This window comes from Centroberyx gerrardi, chromosome 19, assembly GCF_048128805.1.
Source record: "Centroberyx gerrardi isolate f3 chromosome 19, fCenGer3.hap1.cur.20231027, whole genome shotgun sequence".
In the NCBI taxonomy this organism is placed as follows: Eukaryota; Metazoa; Chordata; class Actinopteri; order Beryciformes; family Berycidae; genus Centroberyx; species Centroberyx gerrardi.
Window position 1 is genome coordinate 27,281,623 of NC_136015.1, and position 24,548 is coordinate 27,306,170.

At 40.8% G+C, this 24,548-nt stretch overlaps 1 protein-coding gene across 1 annotated transcript; it reads right to left on the bottom strand.

Annotated features, from left to right (window-relative positions):
- Window positions 1-2,945: 2,945 nt before the first annotated feature.
- Window positions 2,946-20,735, bottom strand: LOC144542906 (uncharacterized). Its single transcript, XM_078290498.1, has 5 exons — window positions 20,315-20,735; window positions 18,220-18,262; window positions 17,760-18,180; window positions 17,006-17,708; window positions 2,946-3,725 (listed from the first exon to the last, which is right to left on the bottom strand). The coding sequence occupies exons 1-5, from the start codon at window positions 20,505-20,507 to the stop codon at window positions 3,094-3,096; spliced, it is 1,992 nt and encodes a 663-aa protein (XP_078146624.1). The 5' UTR covers window positions 20,508-20,735; the 3' UTR covers window positions 2,946-3,093.
- Between the last annotated feature and the right edge of the window lie 3,813 nt (window positions 20,736-24,548).

Here is a 24,548-nt window from a genome sequence, read left to right on the forward strand (position 1 = left end):
TGTGCGTGTGTGTGTGTGTGTGTGGTCAGCACCACCACATCCTGTTAAGTGAATCTGTGGCTTCCAGGCCAACAGAGCTCATTTCTTATTTGAAAGTGTGTGTGTGTGTGTGTGTGTGTGTGCCTATAAGCCACCTGGTCCTATTCTCTCCATTCATTCTTTCTTCCTCCTGGCAAAGTCACATCCTCTCCTCTGCTCCCATTCACTTAAAATAGAAAAATAATTTCTATTCACTGATAATAGAAAACTGATGATATGAGAGAGCAGATCTGTCGAGGCTTCAGACGTGTGACGGCTGTTTCTGACTGAACTGATCGATCCATCTGGTCAGCTAACATCACTGTCTTGTTGTTAACACATCTGGCCGGTGAAACGGTGAATGTAGCTAGTGAGTTATGAATTGATTGACTGATTAATGATCAATCAGTCACGTGGGCAGTGGGTTATAGATTGTGATCAGTTAACATAAATCTGGAGCCTTCACCGTGAGCTTTTTAAGCTGCTTGTGGTGTCTGAATCCTTTCCCACACTTGCTGCAGCGGTGAGGTTTCTCCCCGGTCTGCCTCCTGATGGCGTTGGAATGGGTGAACGTCTTCCTGCAGATGCAGGGTGCAGCAGTAGGGTTTCTCTCTGCGGTGGGTCCTCTGCAGGTCGGCTGCAGGCGGAGGTCGAGCTGCCGGACGAGTCCAAACAGTTGCTGCACAAACCGAACTGGCAGCCCGGCTTGTCGGCGTGCGTTTTAACGTGTTTCATCAAAACGGCCTTTCTGATGAAAGACAGCGGTGGACAGTAGCCGGGCTCTGGGCGATTTCAGGAAAGGGGGGGGGGGGGGGGATCTCAGGAGGACCTTCCTGAAGTCCTTTACTTCCCGTTTGGTCATTGTATGCGTCTCCACACTCCATGAATACAGCAGCCGGTCGCTCTCTCCATCGGCTTCTGCTTTCATCTGCTGGGCTGAAGCGTCGACAGGCTTTTCTGAAAATATAATTCATTTTGTTCATATTGGTGTCAGTTTACCTTATGATGATCAGTGACTGGAGATCTTACAGTTGACCCTGATTTTTATTTACTGCTGCATCACTGCTGCTCACTAAATCTATAACTAATGCAACAACGAACAGAGACATCCAACAAAATGAGGAATCGTTTAAATTCACTGTAATTTACATCACTAGAAAGGATAGAAAAATGACTGTTATAATTATAGCTTTCACTCTCACTCGTCTCTCCACAGCACAGTGCAGACAGTTCTACATGTCAATACTCATTCAACACCTAGAATCTTCTGTATGAGAGAAAGTCAGACCAGATGGGGTTCGTCCAGGTCTGATGTGGGTCTGTACAGACCACTTCCTTCTGAAACATTCTCAAACAGACCAAATACTTCCTCAGCGTTTGTCCTGTACTCCTGTCAGTCTGTTAGAGCTGTGTAGTCCTGTACTGTCAGTAGGTGATGCTTCACTGTTAGGAGTCACTGTGTCTCTGCATTAACTTCATCACAACAAATGACTGTATCAGTGATTATGATTCTTCAAAAATATGTCCAATTATCAAACAGAAAGACAAGTAGAGAGATATTTCAAAGGGCTTAAATGTGTTTTATTAAAAAAAAGAAAAGAAAAAAGAAGGAACAGGTGAGAGGTTCCGGCCTGGAGCGAGGTAGAGGAGAAAACTATTGCTGTTAATACATCTGCAGTTTAGTGGCCGCTTTCCTCCAAAGGGCCTGACAGAACCAGGAGGGTTTACATGTTTAGTATGGAATGGAACCGTCAACCTGCCAGTTAGTGCCTTGCTCTGCCCATCCATCTGTCCAGCAGCAGTTACAGACACATGGACCGCTGGCTTTAGAGGACTGTCACTGAAAGAGATTAAAAAAAAAAAGCTTCTCTCTTTCATATTCAGACCCTTTTTGGATCAAGAGGTAAACGTTTCACAAACTGTTTACTGCTTCAACACAACGTCCATCTGTACAGCTTCACAGAAACAGAACGCCTCCTCTTGTCCTCTGAAGAACCAAACATCCAAATGATTCGATCAATCAGATTAAATCCTGTTACGCAAACAACAACGCAAAGGGAAACACCGAACTTTGTACCACGACGCTGACGCATGCTGCAGTGTCATGTGTTTCAGGTAGAAGCGCTAAATCCTGCTAAGTTAACCAACTACCAACGAAGAAGTAGTGGCTAACCAATAACTGTCCTGGTGGCTGACTGCTCACCGGCCGCCTACCGGACTCAGGCTGTTCTACTGAGAACCGAAACACGTTGAGGTAAACGCCGCCAACTTCTGATACTTTTGTTTTGTTCTGGTTCAGCCAATCTGTAACCGTGACGAGCCTCACAGAGAAACACAGACTGAAATAGCTGAATTTCAAAATAAAAGCCCCCTGTATGCTGTGCTTACTTGCAGCTACTAATGATTGTCCCACTTTGCAAATTAGTCCCTACAATAAATTTGATTGCCTCATGAAAAACACAAAAAAAAAGTAAAATCCAACAAGCAAACCCAATCCAAGTTGTGATATTTAAAAGTCAATGTAAATTAGCAGGTTGCATTGATTTTCTCCAATTTGCTGTGATATATCAGAAGCTAAATCTGATTTCTCTCATTATCCAAAGTGCAATTGTTTCATTATATTATTTGAAATGATCATATGATGGAATGTGAAACAAAAGTGATACAATTTTATGAATGAAGCCCATGCTGGCCGCTGAAAGATAAATCACTTCACACAATTTTCTCACACATTTTCCACCAGCTGATAAAACCTTCACACGTTAAAAAAAAAAAAAAATTGCATTTGATTTGATCTGAAATGCAAATATCTTTTTCCCATCACAGTATAAATAGAATCATTGCTGTCATGGAAATGCCAAACACAACAACAACAATTAATGTTTTTCTTTCCCTCATTTGAACTGAATGTTTCTGTGTTTCTTCTTCATGTGTTTAATGAGGTTGATAACTGTTGAAAGCCAAACTGTAGAACCTCAAACATACATCAATGTCAATGGGACAATTGCTGAAATTGCAGAACTTTTCTCAGACGGTGTTTCTGTCCGACTCGGTACAGTTTCATCTGATCTCATTTTATAAAGTTTCTGTCTCGAGACTCTCACGCCCTGAAGTTTGATAGGTGACTGCATTGTTTCCCAGAATCCCCTCTGTGTGAACCTTCATGTGATTATCCCTGGTCCTTTTCTCCTGGTAACTTTTGCCACAGACGGTGCAGCCGTACGGTTTCTCCCCTGTGTGCGTCAACATGTGCTTCTTCAGATCCGTTTTCACAACAAATCCTTTCCCGCAGATCTCGCAGGCGAACGCAGTCTCCTTCCGGTGGAACTTCAGGTGAGTCTGCAGGTAACCTTTAGTGCTGAACCTCCTGCTGCAGAGGCTGCAGCTGAATGGTTTCTCTCCTGTGTGGACTCTCATGTGAGTGTTCAGGTTTCCCAGCTCTCTGAAGTCTTTCCCGCAGACTGTGCAGCTGTACAGTTTCTCCCCGCTGTGCGTTCTGATGTGGGCGAACAGCGTTTGCGTCGTGGCGAAGCTTTTCCCGCAGACTTCGCAGGAACAGTTCCTCTCCTTCTCGCCGCTGTGAGTCATGATGTGTTTCTTCAAAGCGCCGTAATCGATGAATCCTTTCCCGCAGTCCCTGCAGCTGTACGGTCTCTCCCCGGTGTGGATCTTCATGTGCCGCTCCAGACTCTCCTTCCTGTTGAAGTCTCTGCTGCAGAAGCCGCAGCTGTACGGTTTCTCCCCCGTATGGATCCGCATGTGGATTTCCATCCCCTTGATGGAGGTGCACTTCTTCCCACAGACGTCGCAGGTTCTGCCGATCTCCCGGTGAGACTGCAGGTGATTCGTCAAGCTCTCGGCGGACTCCAGCCGTTCTCCGCAGGCTCCGCAGAGACACTCCGGGTCCTTGCAGTGAGTCTCGGCGTGCCTGACCAGAAACCCCTGACTGTGAAAATAATTCCCACACACTTTACAGCAGAAGGAAGCGGCGGGACTCTGGCGGAGCTCCCTCTGCCTGTCGCTGATGCAGGAAATGTGTCTTTGATTCTTCCCGGAGTTCAGCTTGATGTGTCTTTTCAAAGATCCCTCCGTGTTAAACTCTTTCGCGCAAACTTTACAGCTGAACGGCTTCTCCCCCGTGTGAATCCTCTTGTGCATCTCCATCGCCTGGATGGAAGCGCAGCGTTTCCCGCAGACGTCGCACGTCCGGCTGGTTTCTCGGTGGGTTTGGAGGTGAAGCCTCAGACTCTCCGTCGAGTCCAGACGATCTCCACAAAACCCGCAGAGGCACTCGTCCTCCTTGCAGTGCTTCTCCACGTGTTTCAACAAAACTCCCTTTTTCTCAAAAGCCTTTCCGCATATCTGACAGCAGTGGAGCGCCGGCTGAGGGACATTATTACCGTCGGAACTGTCGGCGTCTTCGCTCTCCGCAGCAGAACAGTCTGAATGGAGGAAGTGTCCGCCATGAGCCGGATCCACGTCTCTGCCGGGTTCTACAGCTCCGCAGCTCCTTCCGGCAGCTTCTGGTTTCACCTGGTGGGCCGAGGAGCCGGGGAGGAGGAGGTCCTCCTCGCTGCGGGACTGGATCTGATTGGACGAAGGAGTTCGGTCTTCGGTCTCTGGACTCTGTGTGAACTTGATCTCCGGTCCTGAAGCTCCTCCCTCTTCCTGTTTAATGCGTGGAGGCTCCGGGTCCGGACCGGGGCTCCTCCTCCAATCCTGCTGCTCTTCTTCGCTGGTGGAGCGCTGTGGCACAACTGAAAGAACAAACAGAATTTTTATTTAGTCTTTCTAACTTGGTCACCACTAGAAAGGCCGATGGATGTTGGAAGTCTAAAGGCGGAAAGTCTTTAGACTAAACATTTCACCGTATAGAAATGTGTGAAGATGGTTTCATATCCGTTGTTTATTTATTTACACTCCACACCAGTAGGGGGCGCTTGAAGATTAAAGAGGTAAACGCAATCTAGGGAAACTGGAAATAGCGGTGACAAAAACAGAGAACAGCAACAGTCTGAACCTGACTGAATGTTCTGTGTTTCATTCTCTTAAAGCATTTTGATCTAAAGGCTTCTGCTTAAATGCTTGAAATGAGTTTCTTAGTCAAATATAAATAGTGAAGTTGATCCTGTGTATGAATTTCTTTCCAAAGCCCTTTCCTTTCCATCAAGGCAAAGAATCTAAAATATAAGATAGTTTTGATTTGTTTAACACTTTTTTGGTCGCTGCAGAATTCCATTTGTGTTATTTCATAGTTTTGAGTCTTTACTGTTATTCTAAAATGTGGAAAATAGCAAAAATAAAGAAAAATGCGTGTGTCCAAACTTTTGACTGGCAGTGTAGAAGCCGTCTGATCGTCATCAAGTTGCATTAGCGGCGCTTCATTTTTTCCACATGCGTGTCTTTTTTGTTTCTACAAACCTGCAGACCTTTGTTTCCACAGCAAGCGGCTTTAAGAAAAGAATAACAAGCCGTCAAGTGAAAGAAGCAAATAGAGATATTGATACTATTTACTTCAGAATCCTTTTATTGGCCAAGTATATTTGCACATACAAGTAATTTAGCTTAGTGGTTGCTTGTATGTTTTGTTAAAAGACAGAAAGAATAAAACACAATATAAACCATTAAAAACAGCATATAAAAAAACAGTATATATATAAAACAGTACATAAAAATAAACAAAAACAAATAGAAACACTAGAAGAAAAAGATGAGATCAGAATCAAATACAGAATATAGTTATTGCATGTTTGTTTGTGGTTACTTGCATGATTCTGAACATCGCACAGCGCTGGGTGATGGAGGGACATTTTGAAAAGTTGAGATATTTCAAATATTTCAAAATAAAATTGAACACTGCAGTCAACTGACGACTTCCCCTTCCTGCTGTCAAACAGGTTTCTGATGAGTGTGTGTGGCGATGCGGATCAACAGCCGGTCTGGATGTTCCCAAACTAACAATCAGAGGCTCATCGAGCTGCGAGGAGCCTCCAGCAGACAGCAGGTAAGGTAAGGGAAGGTAAGGTAAGGTAAGGTAAGGTAAGGTGAGATAAGATAAGACTTGACTTCAAATCACTTCTCAAGACTCACCTCTACAGATTGGCCTTCATGTATTTGTTTTATCTTGTTTTGAAATCTTGTGCTTTTACCCTGCGCTATTATTACTGTCTGTCTTCTGTACTTCTGTTGTACTATAACTACTCTTATGTTCTGTAAAGCACTTTGTAAACTCTGTTTTTAGAAAGGTGCTATACAAATAAAGTTTATTATTATTATTATTAATATATTATCATTGATCCCCTTGGGGAAATTCAGGTGCCACAGCAGCAACTGGCGGAACAGCACCAAGGAAGTGAAGTACAGGAAGGTAATAAAAGAAAAGAGGTAATAAAATAAAAATAAAGGTCATGTACATAATATAAAACTATAGAGACAGTGCAAATAGATGAAAATAATAACTGCAGATTTGTTTAAGTCCATGGATATATTCCAGAGGAACGTAATATCTGTGTGCAACATAGTCAGGAGTTTCAGTTATTGGAGCCGGTTAGAGGAATAAAGGTCTAATGGAGATGTAGATGTTTGAATTATTTCAGTGTAACTTAAAGTGAGACTGGATCAGACTTCAATTAACAGAGACTCAGTGAGCGCTGAATGAAAACACTCTCACACGTTTGTAAGTTTTGATAAACTGTTGAACTGACCAAAGTTTTGTGTCCGAGCAACAGGAGTTCTGAGTTTTTCCCTGCAGAGAGGATTTTACTGAAAAAAATATTATTTGGTGCCATAAAACGTGATTTAGAACCGTTTTGTGTGTGTGTGTGTGTGTGTGTGTGTGTCTCAACAGCCTCTAACAGTGGGCTCAGGTCTGAATTATGAACCTGTAATTTGTTTGCAACGTTCAACACTAAATGTGAAAAACCAAATATTTATCAAAACTTTGTATTTTTCTGTTCCTTCATTTTGTGAAATCTGAACGATTTGCAGATCGATCGATTTCATATCGACTTCTGATGTGAAGCAGAATGTTTTGGTTCCTGCCTGCTTCAGCTCTGCTTTTAACTGCGGGAAAAGCTTTTAACATTTATTTTTTGTATATTATGTCAACATGTTAGTTATTTTCCTATAACAGGCTAAAGGTGATCAGTGCTGAAATGATTAGTCAGATATTTGATTAGTCAATCAACAGAAAATTAGTCATTTATCAAGTAAAAATACCAAATATTTTCTGATTGCAGCTTCTCAGATTTGCTCCTTTTTTGTGTTTTTGTGTTTTTTGTCTGCTGCTCAAATCTGAAGAATCACTTTGGACTCTGAACTGAGATCATTTTATACACTAAATGATTAATAGAAAAAATAATCATTAGCTGCAGCACTAAATATGATCAAACCACTTCAGCACTTAAAGTTATTCGGGGCCAATCGGCACGGATGGATTACTGAACGGGCCAACCGGGCACAGGCCCCAGGCCCAAGAGCTCCCCAAAATTCCCCCTGTAATAACCTAAACATTTGTTTTGAAGGCGTCAGCATGGCTCTGTCACAGTGAGTGTTCAGTGAATAATGCAGTAAAGCGCTGCATTATTGTCCAAAGGCCTCGTAATGTGAAGTCATGGTTTATGAAGACCCCAAAGTGTTGTTTTCCCCTCCTGCTCTGTCAGCAGGGCCCACTGACTCAGACAGACAGAAGATTTTGGGGCATTGCAGGAAATCAGAGGCATTTTGCACTTTAAAATGTTTTTTAGGCCTAGAATAATGTGTGTTGGCACCTTGTAATTCCTTTGTAATTTTTTATTTAGTTTTCTCTCCCATAAGTGCAATAACAAAAAAAAAGATAATAGGCATAGCAGGTAGGTAGGAGTCCACCAGGAGCAGAACTCCAATAGATCCACATTAGACCACAAACCCCCAAGAAACCCCATCTGAGAAGATTTTAGTTATGATTCATATTGAATCATCTGACTGTTTCCACTGCAGGTGAATGGAAGCAGTGAAGAGTGAGACCTCTTTCTGTTTTATCAGATAAATTAACTCTACATTTCTGTTCTGGATTCATTTCAGTGTCGTGACGCCTGAAGCTGCAGATTCTCGCCGCTGCAGTTTTTAAAACGATCAAATTTAATGCTGGAAACCCTGTCAGTCGACTACAATGACCATAATGCATTGCAGCTGTGACGCCTCTGTGCTGCTTGGAGCGGAGGTGAGTCTGAGCAGAGAGACAGGGAAATAGTCTCATTGGTTGAGTTAAGTCGATATTTATTGCATCTGCTGCTTATTTTATATTGTATTTTTGTGCGTATATTCTATTTTTCCCTTTAGTATCTTATTAGTAACCAAACCCATTAATTTTATCCCTGAAATGTCCTTAATTTCTCCATTACATAAACATTAATTATCCATTAAAAATAACAGCTTTAATAAAGTAAGGGATGGGTTTATAAGGGATTTATTCATGAGTTGATTCACAGAGACTCTAGAAATTAAGGAATTTTTCATGTCTTTTGTGCAGGTTTACAGGTTATTAATGAGTTATTAATGGAAAGTTCCTGTCTGCCTGAATTTTACATTAAATTATAAAGTAAGGAGTCAAACATTAAGGGAAGTTGAAGGAGGTTTCGATGGGGTCTCCTCCATTAATAACTCCCTTCACTCACTTTAAGGGGATTTTGCATGAATTAAGGGGTGGGTTAATGTAAATTAATGAAAATGTAAGGTTATTTTAAGGGATTACTGGTTCATAGATGCTTCAACAACCTAATTGACCTGACAGGGATGAACGGTTTCTTCTGTCTCGTGATGTTCCGCAGCGACATCTAGCGGATTTCAGTCGCTACGTCACTTCACACTCCGCCGCGGCCATGTTCCTTTCTGATAAACACATTTCAACCCGCGATGAAACGCAGCAGCGACCGACAGGCGCGCGGGAACAACCGGCAGCATCTTCTGTGTCGGGTGTGACGGTACTGACCGGCTCGGAGCGGCTCGCCTCCCGGTTTCCCAGCGGCGTCCAGCAGCCTGCGCTGCCGGTCGATCTCCTGCTTTGACCGGAAAACTTCCTCCTCGTACTCCGCGACGGTTCTCGCGAAAACACCGAAAATCTCCTCGGTCGCCGCCGTCAGCCGCTCGCGCACGTACAGCCGCAGCATCTGCATCTTCGACATGTTTCTCTCCCGTCGCTCACCGCTGCCGCTGCGGGGGAAAAACCTTCCGCTCGTCTTTGTTTGTCCCGAGTCGAAAACAGCGGCGTCAAGCTAGCCGGAGTGAGACACGGTGACACAGGAAGTCTTCGAAATAAAAGCCTCATCATGTACAGTCATGTATCGCTTAACGCAGTTCCAGTGGGTCCACAGAAAACTGATGAATTGTTAAACATCTTCAAACGTCTTGTGTGTTTCTCACAGAACTGTGAGCCTGGAATGTGCAAATGCCCAAATCTCATAGAAAACACTGAAACAATAACTTGTTGTCTTCTAGAACAGTGGTTCTCCATGTGGGGTCCGGGGACCAACAGGGGTCCTTGAAGGGGTTCCAGAGGGGTCGCCAGCAAATAAAAAAAAACGTCACCATTATTTCATTTACAAGAAGACAATGTAGAAGAATGACTGTTTCGATCATAGTTTCTCTGTTATCTCTCTACCTGCAACACAGATAGTTCTGGGATTCTGGACAAAATTATATCTGACAATAAAAATATTCTCAGATTTGGGTCAGAGAGACAAAATCTCATCAAATGGGGGTCCGTGGCTCTAATGTGGACTAAATTAGGGTCCTTGATATGAAAAAGGTTGAGAATCGCAAATCTGTATTTCGATGTGCAGAAAAACTTTTTTGTGGGAAAAGTTCTCTTGTTCATTTCATTTATTTATCCTAACTCTGCTCCAGCTGTATAATTATTAACGGAAACCTACTAATATCTTACTGTTTATACCATTATCAACTACAGCTTTCTTCTGTTTTTCCTTTCCTGCAGTGTTCAAAACACTAAGGACCTATAATATTTTCTAAATTTGTATATTTCTGTTTATTCTCTTTATCCATTACTGAGCTCCATATCGGTGCAATCAGTCAGGTTCCAGCAGAGATCATGTGCATACTGTACAAAAAAGACCTAGTTTGTTTTTAATTCTTTATGAATTACTTATACTTTTCATATACTACTTTCTTTCTATAGTACTTCAAAAAGAAACATATTCCCTAAATTTCTCCTTTAAAAATTTGATATACTACTTTTTTTAAAATATATTTTTTGTGTTATTTTTAATGTGACATACAGGACCAAACCACCAGGTCAAATTCCTTGTATATGCAAACTTATTTGGCAAATAAAACTGATTCAGATTTTTCCTTAAATGCATTCTTCATTTTCATTTTAGTACTTTGTAACACTCATAAAAACTGCAACGTGTTTATCTTATTTTGTACAATAAGTACAATAATCATCAGATCTATGACATGCTATAAAAATAATTACTTTCGTTAACAACATGAAAAGGCTACATTTGACAATGTGGCTGTTTTGACTGCATTAACCAATCAGCATCAAGCATCTTACAATATCCTATAAAATTAAATGATGCCAAAATTTGTTCCTAATCTTTATATGGTACAATATATGACTTTAAGTATATTCAATCCAGTACATATGGATATTGCCATGGTTGTCAATATGGGTTTTATTTAGAAAAATTCACAGGAAGACCCTTTTTATTCTGGTGAAATTGACACTGCCAGCAATGGAGTGTTCAGGAACGACAAATTCCGGTTCAACTCGTCTTCTGCGCATGTCTAAACCTGATGGAGGTGGGAGGGGAAGAGAGTCTGAAGGGAAACAGCACTCAGTTTAAGAATTCACTAAGTATGTAGTAATGTAGTAAGTAATGTAATGTGGTGCAGGGAGGTCAGAGGTCAGAACTGTCTGCACAGAGTGAAAGCGAGGATCACAAGTCATTCTTCTGTATTCTCTAATAGGGATGGCTTCTAGTGAATTAAATTACAGATACATTAAACATTTCCTCATTTCGGGACCCCTGGAACCCTCTCAAGGACCCTTGGAACCGCCTCAAAGACCCTGGAACCCCCTCAAGGATCCTGGAACCCCATTAAGGACCCTTGGAATGCCTCAAAGACCCTGGAACCCCCTCAAAGACCCTGGAACCTCTTTAAGGACCCTTGGAATGCCTCAAAGACCCTGGAACTCCCTCAAAGACCCTGGAACCCAATTAAGGACTCCTGAAACCCCCCCAAGGACCCTTGGAACCCCCTCAAAGACCCTGGAACCCCCTCAAAGATCCTTGGTACCTCCTCAAGGAGCCCGGAACCCGCTCAAAGATCCTTGGTACCCCCTCAAGAACCTCTGGAACCCCCTCAAGGACCCTGGAACCCTCTCAAGGACCTTAGAACCCCCTCAAGGACCCCTGCAACCCCCTCCCTCAAGGAACCTGGAACCCCCTCCCTCAAGGACCCTGGAACCCCCTCAAGGACCCCTGCAACCCTCTCAAGGACCCTGGAACCCTCTGAAGGACCCTGGAACTCTCTCAAGGACCTTGGACCCCCTGAAGGACCCCTGGAACTCCCTCAAGGACCGTGGAACCCTCTGACGGACCTTGGAACCCCCCAAGGACCCCTGGAACCCCCTCAAGGACACTGGAACCCTCTCAAGGACCTTGGACCCCCTGAAGGACCCCTGGAACCTCCTCAAGGACCGTGGAACCCTCTGAAGGACCTTGGAACCCCCCAAGGACCCCTGGAACCCCCTCAAGGACCGTGGAACCCTCTGAAGGACCTTGGAACCCCCCAAGGACCCCTGGAACCCCCTCAAGGACCCTGGAACCCTCTCAAGGACATTGGAACCCCCTCAAGGACCCCTGGAACCCTCTGAAGGACCATGGAACCCCCTCAAAGACCCTGGAACCCCCTTCTGAGAACAGTGGTCTCATCTTGTGGATTAGACATGTTCTGTCCAATCAACCACAAAGAGTGTCCATGAATGGCAGTGTGTCGGAGATGATTACTTTGAATAAAGGTGCGCCACAGGGCAGCATTTTATCAACTTTATTATTTTCACTTTATACCAATGAATTTAAAATCCAAGATTCAGACTTTAGCCTACTTAAATATGCTGATGATATGGCCCTCATTGGTTTTCTGCGTGAGAGGGACACTGCAAGAGAAAGTTTATATTTTAACTATGTAAACAGTTGGTGTCAAGTGAGTGCGCTTGAAATCAAAACCAATGAACTTGTCATATCCACCAATAAATGGCACAGTTTAAACCAATCCCAGTTTTTAACAGTCATTGGGCACCCGGTGGAAATAGTTGTTTTAAATATCTGGGAACTTACATAGACAGCCACCTACATTTTACAGATAAAACAGATTATATAAAGCTATGCAGAGATTAGATCTACTCAGGAAGCTAAATGACTTTGGGGTGAGCAAAAATATCTTACCATGAGGCACCAATACAGTAAATCGTTTCTGCCGAGCGCAATTAAAATATTAAATGCATAGTTAAGTTAAATTTGCATATAGCCTACTTCTTGGCGTAATGTGCGCTGTACTTTTTGCACATTGCAGTTTTCCCACAATTTTCCACAATTTTCCACATTGTAACCTAGCATGGCTTTTTTATAATTATGTGATAAGCTTTTTCTGTTATGTCTTCTTATGTTTCTATGTTTTTGTGTTAACAATTCTACAATTGTTTGTAAATCCATGTTGATTGTGATGAAGCCAAAGACAATTTTCCACATTGTGGACAATAAAATTTCTAACTAAGTAACTAACTAACTAACTAACTAAGGACCCTGGAACCCCTCAAGGACCCTGGAACCCCCTTAAGGACCGCAGGAACCCTTTTAAGGACCCCAAAACCCCCTTAAGGACCCCTAGAACCCCCTTAAGCAGACTTTTTTTCTCCCAAAGCTACAAACAGTTTTTAGCCTTTACTTTTATTATGCTGACGACACCCAACCTTCCCTAAGACTAGTTAAATATCTATTCTACAGTGTTGTAGACTACAGTGGCACTCATCGCAAAACAAAGACTGGACTCTAAGTTTAGTTTAACTACAGTGGAAATGGCATTTTAGACATTTTTCGACATAAACAGTCAAATCCTTGTCTTTGTGTAAGCCAATTCCTTCATGTAAACTGATGACCTCCATCTTCCAACCATCCTGACCAGCCTCCACTTTCTAAATCTCTCATCTTTTAACTCCGACTGGTGTCAGACGACGACACTGGAGCCTGAAAGTGTCACTCTGCGTTCACACAGCCATCAACTTGATCAACCAGTCACCAGAATTTCATTCATTTTCTATGGAGCTGAACGACCTGAGAAACTCAACCGATGTGAGGACCGGCGACTGGTTTGTTGCCCAGTTTCTATCTTAGACCTCGTTACTCTTTTTAATGTCATGAAGACAAATCAAGAGGAAAAAAAGCCTCTATAAATTTACATTACAGTTTTTCTCAATCGCTTAGATGCATTTTCCCAAATGCTAACCTAATTCTCAAAACTCTTAAGTGCAATTCCCAAAACAATAAAAGCGTTTCTCAAAACACTACACTAGCCGTGCAAAAGAAACGAAAACACTCAAAACATGAACCACATACGTCAAAACACAGTCGGTCAATCCCTTCAACACTGTCACCAAATGGAAAATTTTGATCGCTGCGTAAACACAAACACAATAAATGCTAACAATTTGCATCAAAACTGGACAGACTGTATATAGTTTTTCTGACAATACAAAAGATTTTCCTACACAGAAATATGAAAAAAACATGTTTATTACAGTACTCATACATCCCAAAATTCCATTCAATGACAAAATGAAACAGAGGCAAGCCTGGTTACAGTACTGAAAACAAAACGATACGTTGTCTATAATAAAACATAATTACAGTCAAGTTCTGTAAGAAGCACTCAGTGGAAGGCAGGTAGGCTCTTTTGCTTTTCATTTGTCAGAAACCTACTGAGGAATTGACTCACTGGAGTCACACCGGCCTTTTCTTCTGTACGAACACAATGCTCGTTGTACTGATGGTATTTTGGGTGCAGTGATTTGAATAACAATGAACTACATCATCAATGCGAGAGTGAAATTGTACATAGCCGACTGACAGAAGTACAATCTGTTTTGACCGGCATGTCATAGTCAAGTGAGAACTGCATCTACGCATGACAGTTGCCTTCAGTGTTTTGAAAAATGTGTTTTAGCATTTGCATTTTGTGTCTAATCAATAATTCTTCTGCATCAATTAAACTGGATTCAACTGGAGAGGAATCCCCTGAAGATCTGGATCATGTGGAATCGTTCTACTACACAATGGCAAGTAAGCTGCGTGAGAGTAAATGCGAGGCAAGGTGGCAATTAGGTTCCAGTGAAAGCGATGATATGGACATAACCAAAGATCTCAGTGCAATATGTGGATCAATAACTTCATGAATGAACAACTTAAGAAATGACAATGAGGAACTTAAACACTCAGTTGAGTTCAACAACTCCCTAATTGAGGTTCTGAAAGAGGAGAACTCGACTCTTAGGGCAGATGTTAATAACTTAAAGCAAATAAGACAACTCCAAGAAGAAAATGCCAAGACGGCAAATGAGATATTAGATAAGCAATGCAGAAACATGCGAGACAACATGATTATACATGGAATTGCCGAAGGAAGCAACGGAGAAGCTTGTCAAAACCTTCATGAAAGAGAAGCTGAAGATGCAGGAACAGGAAGTGGAAGCAATTAGCTTCGTCAGGGTCCACAGAATAGGTCGGAATAAAACTGATGGGCAAGCGAAATGGAACCGTCCGATTGTGGCGAAGTTCACCCACTACAACATGAAGCTTGCTGTCATGGAAAAGAGACAGAGACCTGAAAGGATCCAATCTCTCCATTAACGATTCACTCCATTAATGATTCACCCAATAAGCGAGGAAGTCACAAAAAAGTCTGGCTACCCACGGACAAGTTGTACATTGATGGAATTCTCTACAGAAACTCTCAAATAGTCCTTTATTGTCAAATGTGCAGAAACGCAGGGTTATCTGCACAAAAGCTTAGGGCGAGGCTCAGGTCAAACAACGTAAACAATCAAAAGTACAGTACTAGAGAGTAAAAAGAGAAATACAAAATAGGAAATAAAAATATATATATGAAGACTCTTTACAGGGCAGGTCGTACAAAGTGTTCACTAAATGTGCAAAAGTAGCAGCGAATGTATTGAATTGCAGAAAGTATGAATAGCACAGTATTGTCCTTGGGGCGGTGATGTGACAGGCCAGGTTAAGGCTGCTGAACAGAACTGTTAATGAGAACACAAATCCTAGTAGTCTCCAGAAAGTTAATATCAATCATGAAACTACAGTAGAGAGCATGCTACAGCAGTAAATACAGGCGACTGTTGATTACGTCATCACAGGGGCAATAACTTTGGTAGCGTTTCTAAATGAATACAGACAGCATCAACACTATATGATTTACAATTTTTGTTTTTATACATGCAGTTCTAGGAAAGGCCTGAGTTTATGTTTATGTTGGTTTTGCTTTGCTTTGTTTTTTTTCTATCTCTCTCCCTTTCTTTCTCTGCCACTCTCTCTGTCTTTCTTTCTCTTGGGTGTGCGGGGGAGTGGGGTGGGTTCGCTGAGGGGAAAAGAAATGGATATGCATCTAACGAAGATAATCCATCCTTTTTCAGATCGACTAAGCATAATCTAATTAGATTTCATGATTCAATAACAATAATTTTAGGTGGTGACTTTAACCTGACTTTAAACCCCCAAATGGATAGAAGCGGAACAGCAGTTCAACCAAAAAAATCTATATTTGCTTTACTTAAATTAATACAGACATTTAACCTCCTAGATGTGTGGCGGATTCTACAACCAACTACTAGAGATTTCACATCAATCTTAATCAACAATAACAAATCAACAACAATAAAAAGGAAGGGAACAGAAATCACTTATTTAGGACTGAGAGTTACACCTAACATATATCAAAAGCGAGATATTAATGTTACCCAAATTATGAACAAAATAAACAAGTATTAGTAGTAGTAATAGTAAGATGGTCAAGTTTGCGAATGTCATTATGGGGTAGAGTCAATGCAGTTAAAACAACAGTACTTCACAGTGTAAATTATAAGAATTTTTTTCACAGAATTGGTTTGACTGTCTACATAAAACTATTTCTGGGTTTATATGGCATGGAAAAAAGGCGACATGTTCATACTTGAGGCTGTCTAGCTCCAATCGGAAAGGTGGACTCCAATCACCTAACTTTTATCATTACCACTTGGCATTTGGTTGCCATCTAGTACAACATTGGTTTGATCCATCAGTACAAAATAAAGACTGGGTGCAAATAGAAAGGACTATCATGGAGAATTTGAATATAGGGTTAAAAAGCTTAGACTTTATGAAATCATATCCGAAAGAAATTACGCATAGTCCTATTGAAACGTCTTTTGAAATATTAAAATTATGTTAAAAAAAATAAAAATAACATTGGACATTAACCAGATTTCTTCAGGAAACCAACCATTGTGGAATAATCCTAATATAACAGTAAATAAAAAAAACAATACATTGGATTAAATGCAAAAAAAAAAAAGGATTGAAGTCCTAACCAATAGCTGACTTTCAATAATCTTATTACAGAAAAGTGTATACCACAATCTGAACATTTAAAATACACAACACTAAAATACGCTATAAATGAAAATGTACCTATAGATAAAGTGAATGTCAATGTCCATAAATTAGAAAGCATACTCTTTGGTTCCAATTCAAGCGAAACTGAAGTGTTACTGAGTGCATATAATTAAGAATTATTGCCCAGCCTGATATTAACTAACTTCTGAGTGAAATGAATCTGTTACTGCTGAACAGTTCAGCTCAACCAGCAGCTCTGCAGCTTCACCTGCTGCTGCTCTCACCACAACACTTATGTCGTCTGACCTGTGAATGCCAAATAAAACTTCTTCCACAAACACTGCAACTAAATGGTTTCTCCCCTGTGTGGACTCTCATGTGTGACTTCAAGTTTCCATTATCACCAAAACATTTACCACAGACTGAACAATTAAATGATTTCTCTCCTGTATGGACTCTCTCGTGTCTCCTCAACTCTCGTTTTTCACCAAAACGTTTACCACAAATGCTGCAACTGTATGGTTTCTTCCCTGTGTGGACGCTCATGTGAGTCTTCAAGTATACTTTATGACTAAAAGTTTTACCACAAACACTGCAACTGTATGGTTTCTCCCCTGTGTGGACTCTCATGTGTGTCTTCAAGTATCCTTTCTGACTAAAACTTTTACCACAAACACTGCAACTGTATGGTTTCTCCCCTGTGTGGACTCTCATGTGTGTCTTCAAGTATCCTTTCTGACTAAAACTTTTACCACAAACACTGCAACTGTATGGTTTCTCCCCTGTGTGGACTCTCATGTGTGTCTTCAAGCATCCTTTCCGACTAAAACATTTACCACAATCACTGCAACTAAATGGTTTCTCTCCTGTATGGGCTCTCTCGTGTCTGCTCAAGTTTTGTTTGTCACCAAAACTTTTACCACAATCGCTGCAACTGTATGGTTTTTCTCCTGTGTGGACTCTCAGGTGTATCTTGAAGTTTGCTTTGTGATGAAAACTTTTACAACATTCTGAGCAACTAAAGCGTTTCTCCCCAGTAGAAGATGTTTTATGACTTACAAGGACTTCATTGTTTTTCACTGAGCCTAAACCTGACTGAGGTTCTCTAGTCTCCTTCCAATCATCATCACTGTCTTCAGTCTCAGGTTCAGAAGAGTCTGAAGTCTTGCCATCACTAGTTGGTTGTAAATGACTAGCTGGATCTAAGTTCCTGGCTGGTTCTGATACTCCACAGTCCTCTCCATCAGCTTCTGTTTTCATCTGTTCAGTTGAGCTGCTGGCTAGAGGCTCTGCCTCTCTGTTCTCCTCAGTTTGGCTTTGATGAAGCTGTGAGGACTGAGGTTTCTCTTCATCATCTTCACTCTTCACAGGGACAGGAGTGAACGGGAACTCGGTGATATCGGCCTCCTCCGGCCCTTGAAGCTGCTCTCCCTCCTGACTGGTCCAGAGTTCCTCCTGTTCCTCTTTAATGTGTGGGGGCTCTGGGTCCTCCTGGTCCAGACTGGGACTCCAGTCCAGACTGGGACTCCAGTCCTGCTGCTCAGGGGGAACCTCTTCTTCACTGACCAGCAGCTGCTGGACGTCTGGAGGGAAGACTGAAATACACACATACACACATTAAGGAAAACTGTGAGTAAGTTAACCTAAGCTTGTTACCATTACTTCATAATGTTAATGAGATCAATAATGCTTCCTTTGCACCGTGGCTGTAGCCACATATGACAACACTGAGGTGTAGACACTGTTAATTTATTTCCCATTCATTTGAAAATGTCCACATCCTCAAACACAGACAGTGGAAGTAGGGGTGCGGCTGCACCAGCAGCTCCACTTTATTGCCTCTGGTCTCCTGGTTCACTTCATATGCGTCCATTACAGTATTCATATGACTCTGTTTTAGGCGCCGCATTAACTAGGGCAACGAGGTCCTTTCACAACACTTTGTGTGTAGGCTGTGTACAGTTAGAAACCTTTCATAACAGGAGATACTGACTAACTAATTTCACAGACCCATGAAACCGGGTCCGACTGTGAGAGCGAAGATCAGAATCTCCCACAGGGGAACAGCAGCCTGAAGCGGCTGAACAGCAAAAGGAGGAAACGCCAGTGAAACTGCCTTTGTTAAGCGAGCCTCAAACCTTAAAGGACAGTTCCAGTGTGACTGGAGTTTTTACTCATTTCCTGCATTCCCTCACTGTTTTACATCACTGTAGATCGTTTTCCAGCGGGCAGCAAATGGACAGCCGTAATTGTGTAAAATCTAGTGGTAACACTTTATGAGAAGGGGGGTGAATAAGACTGACATAACACTGTCATAACTATGTCATGACAGCTGACATGAACATTAATTTAACGTTATGGATGTTCATGGCTGTTGTCATTAAATGTCATTCGGTTGATAATGTCACTTTCAATGCAAAGTTGACACTGTTCTAGATGTCTCTGTCATGACAACTTGACATTAACCAAAGGGACATAACCATATGCCATATGTCATAAACATGTCATGACAGACTTCATTATCAAACACAAATAAACCCTTTGGTTGTATGTGTTAACATTACATTAAACTGTCATATGTGGTTGTCTTTGACAATGGCTGCCAGAGACCGTCATAACTGTGTCATGAGTGTTTTCCCTGACCTCAAGTACAGTCGTAGAATTTGGACGTTTCTTAAAGATATCATAAAGTGTTATTACACTTCTACAGGAGTTACATCAAAATTCATAAACAAAACATGAAACATTATTGCAGTTGTGTTATGGGCTTTAGAAAGACCTAAACTGTAGCAATTGACAAGTCAACAAATAGTTTTTCTTAAATTGTATTTGCATGTGTAAAACAGTTACATTTTTGCCAGAAAATGCCACCAGAACGTGCCGCTGTTTGACAAAATAGAAATAAATGTACCAAACTGCTTTTCCATAACCAGAACAAGCCTGAATATATTCTCTTTAACATGCATGTCAGCTTTGACTAACTTCACAAGCTTTGCTTTTGACATGTTTGACAACTTACCAAAACAGAAAAAAAATAATATTTTCGTTCCACTTTTCTTTCATGTCAAACAGTGTGTCCAGTGACAAACAAACAAAAAGATCAGTTTGGACGTTTGAATGTAATAGCAAGTTAAAATGTGTCAATGTCCAACTGATTAGTCCAAGCCTATAACGTCTGTATCAATGTATCCATCAATGCAGAATAAATAACATAGTTTCATACATTCCCACGTGTTGGAGCTGTATATTATAATAAAATCCTCTGTTCATGTTCCTTCACATACTGTTGTGTCTGTAAATACAGCCATGCTTAGTAAGCTGCTGTGAACAGACTCAAACCCTGCAGCAGCTCTTCAGGAGGAGACTCGCCTGGCAAAACCCTACATCTAACTTTAACATGGTGACTAGGTGTTGTGATGACTGAAGGGATTGGAGGAGAATAACATATTTCTATAGTTCAGATGGACATAATTCATGCAAATATATTGAAAATGCATGAAATTGGCCTTAAATAGACACATTTTGGGACCTCACTCAAGATGTTAGTCTGTCTGCGGCTCTGCTTTGCAGTTACTCACAACAGAAATATGATAAAATGTGTATGAATAATGTGAAAAAATGTAAATGTCACCAACCTGCTCTGTGTAACCGCACTTCAGGATTTAAAACAGCGTCCAGTAGCTTTCGTTGTCGGTCGTTCTGCTCTTTTGAACGAGAAACTTCCTCCTCGTACTCTGCTATCGTTCTTTCAAACAGCCCAAATATCTCTTCAACAGCCGCAGTTAGTCGCTGCTTCACCGACGCTCTCAGCTTCTGGACTTTAGACATTATACAATAACGCTGCTTACTGAGTCAAAACACAACCTGGTCGATATCAAACGGTCTCTTTAGCTAGCTAGCGTTGTGTTGCTAAGCTCCGTCCCTGTCTGTCTGTTAGCAGCTAGCTAGCTATGCTAACTTAAAAAGCTTTGTAGGCTACCGGGAGAAGAGTCTGAGGTAAAACCTTAAGAAAGAAGAGCGAAGGGCGCGAGCTCCATTCAGATAGAGTTATCCATACACACACAGTCTAATGTTGGTTCATTAAACATGGAAACTACACTTTAGAAAGTTACTCCGCTCACGAAAGTTTACACGCACACTTGAGCCGCCATCTTTGCGCGACGTCACAAAGCTTCTTCTTCTCGAGTTGCGGCAGTTCAGACGCTTCAAGGCGTATTACCGCCCTCTATAGGTCAACTCAAATAATCCTGTGGTTTGCAAAGTTTCAAAATAATAGGAAGAGACTCCCAAAATGTCTCCACTGTGTTTCTTTTCCTACAATCTGTACATATTTGTTCAGTCCTCCTCAGCCTCAGTCTTGTTCATTTAACCGTCTCTCCTTTCTCCTGACATGAAGATGTTTCTCTTTTTAACTGACTCTTGAACTGTATTTAATATTTTCTCTCCTCCTGCCATGTCTTTTCTATCCCTCTTTAATTTTGCTCAGGTGTTCTGCTCTGCCAAGAAGCATTTTGAATTCTGTGTTTCCTATTTATTTTCCTCCCCACAGAAGACTTTGCAGTAGAGTCCAGTTTTTCATTTCCCTCAACCCCAGCATGTCCTGGGACCCAAAGCAGCTCCACCTCACAGCCTAACTGTAAATTACTAGTAAATAACTTAAACAATATACAACATTGGTAACTAACTAATAGAATGAAAATGCACAGCAAAGGTAAATAACTTGATTGTAAATAAACTTGTTTAAAAAAATGCAATACAATCAAATAAGCCAACAGAAAGGCAGCAGGGTGATTCAGTACTGCATCCCCAATCAGTCAGGAGCGCTACAGCCCCCAGCCATGGCTCGTAGCAGATCAGTGGGAACCTACAGAAGAGCGCTTAAAGAAGGAGAACCGGAAGCTGAAGCATGATCAGGAGGCTCTTCTAACCTACGGAATGAGGAACTCCGTGCCGTGAGTAGGCATAATGACTTTAGGTTGGAGCAGTTTCAACGACAGAGCACGGTGGAAACAGAACAGCTCCGTAACCAGGTCCAGCACCTTGGAGGACTCATCCAAAGACTCCAACCACCAAGCTCTGCAGCGGCCTCAGGAAGTGGAGGAGGAAGGTGCAGGGGAGAAACCTGCACCCATCCAATTAACTAGGCATCCCGACCCTGATCAAGACTGTGCACCCCGCTTTGATCCGCATCATTCTTACTCACGTAGGGAGGAGCACCCAGCCCGACGCTCTCCACAATCAGAGAGGTCAGTGGAGCGCGACTATTCCCCAAGGCATCGCCGCTATACTCCAGAGCAGCGTTGTTATTCGTAAAAGTCGTAAAAGTGTTCACTAAATGTGCAAAAGTAGCAGCAGAATGTATTGAAACTCGACTATTGCAGAAAGTAAAACAGTAACATTATAAAAGGTAGTAGCATATATTGGGTTAAGTGCAAATGAATAAGTAGTGCAAATGGCAGTGATACTGTTATGGGAAAGACTGACAGTGCAAATGGCAGAACGAGTGCAAATAGGCAGCGTATGACAGATGAATAGCACAGTATTGTCCTTCAGGCCAGGTTAAGGCTGCTGAACAGAACTGTTAATGAGAACACAAATCCTAGTAGTCTCCAGAAAGTTAATATCAATCATGAAACTACAGTAGAGAGCATGCTACAGCAGTAAATACAGGCGACTGTTGATTACATCATCACAGGCAGCAGTAACTTTGGGAGCGTTTCTAAACGAATACAGACAGTATCAACATTATATGATTTACAATTTTTGTTTTTATAAATGCTGTTCTAGGAAAGGCCTGAGTTTATGTTTATGTTGGTTTTGCTTTGCTTTGGGTTTTTTTTCTAGTTATTTCTCTCTCTCTCTCTCTCTCTCTCTCTCTAGGGTTAGGGTTAACCCTGTGTTTCTTTCTCTCGGGTGTGCGGGGGGAGTGGGGTGGGTTTGCTGAGGGGAAAAGAAATGGGGACTAAAAATGATTTGAGAATAGGTAGGACTGCACTCAGAAATTTTTTTTTTTCAGGCTATGGCTGAAAAGGAATAATAACTTAAACAGTAAATTATTTAAAACTTTTGTTTATGGGTAGTAAGAAATTCTGTCTAGTATATTGGAATGTAAACGGTGTTAATAATCAAGTTAAACGTGGCAAGATCTTAAAACATTTAAAACAGTTTGCACCAGATATTGTTTTTCTCCAAGAAACCCACTTGAAAACAGTATATCTGCATCACTTAAAAAGAGACTGGGTAGGTAAGGTTTTTGGAACAGGAGCATCATCCAAAAGAGCTGGCGTGGCAATTTTATTTAATAAGAAATTACATTTTCAAATTAATGAAATGATTAAAGATCCCTCTGGCAGATTTACAGTATATTTATAAATGGTATGTTGGAGTCAAAAAACATGACATTTTTAAATATATATGCATCTAATGAAGATAATCCATCTTTTTTCAGATTGACTAAGCATAATCTAATTAGATTTCACGATTTAACAATAATTTTAAGTGATGACTTTAACCTGACTTTAAACCCCCAAATGGACAGAAGCGGAACAGCAGTTCAACCAAAACAATCTATATTTACTTTACTTAAATTAATGCAGACATTTCATCTCCTAGATGTGTGGCAGATTCTACAACCAACTACTAGATTTCACTTTTTACTTGAATAGACATCAATCTTTCTCAAGAATTGATTTTTTCCTGGTTTCTCATGAAATTGTAAAAAATACATTACAAAGCGTAATACATCCAATAGTCATCATAGATCACAGTCCAATTCAGATTATTTTTAATATACCCTCAAGACATACGAAATGTAAACAATGGAAGGTTAATAATTCTTTATTTGAAGATTAAAAAATTAAAAAGGAAATAACAGAATACATTCATATTTTCATCAAATTCAAATCAAATAGGGAATCTATTCCTAACTTTCCCATAGTCTGAGAAACTTTAAAATGGTGCCTTCGGGGGGAACTAATAAACATAACTAGCATCCAGAACAAAAATAGACTTAAAGAACAAAACAAATTATTAAAAAAATAAAATCATGACAGATTTCTTTATCTAACCAATTTGATAATGAATCCTGGGCCACATTATGTAGATTGAAAATTAAATATGATGATATTATGCAAAATGAAATTCAGTATAATCTAAATAAAGCAAAGTTGTTGTTTTTTTCGAAAGTAGAGAAAAAGCAGGAAAGACATTAGCTGCAAGACTAAAAAAACAGATGACTAAAAACAACACATCTAGCATTAACACAAATCAATCAACCACCACTGATCCTTAAGAGATAAACTCAACCTTTTTATTATATTATGAGAATCTCTATAAGTCAGATATTATCAATATATCTGAGTCACTTTACTTATTCCTTAAAGATATTAAACTACCCATTCCTCTGATAACACCAGAAAAGTATTCAATATTATTAAGTTTGCAAAAAAATCTCATTCTTCTGTGGCTGTTTGTACTCTAGATGCTGAAAAGGCTTTCGATAGAGTCGAATGGCCATTTCTGCTTAATATTTTTTGGTCTTAATTTTCAGTAGTAGATACGCATGCTTTACTTAGATCCCAAAGCATCTGTAAAAACTAATGATCAACTCTCAAGACCATATATTTTACACTGAGGTACAAAACAAGGATGTCCAGCATCAACATTATTATTTAATCTTAGAATTGAACCACTAGCCATGACAATAAGATCAGCTAATAATATATAAAAGGTGTAACAATTGGAAAGCAATCACATAAAATATCATTGTACGCAGATGATATAATTTTATATTTAACTGATGTTGAATCATCACTCACCTGAATCAGATTATTACAAGTTTTAATAAACTTTATATAAGGTATATAAAGT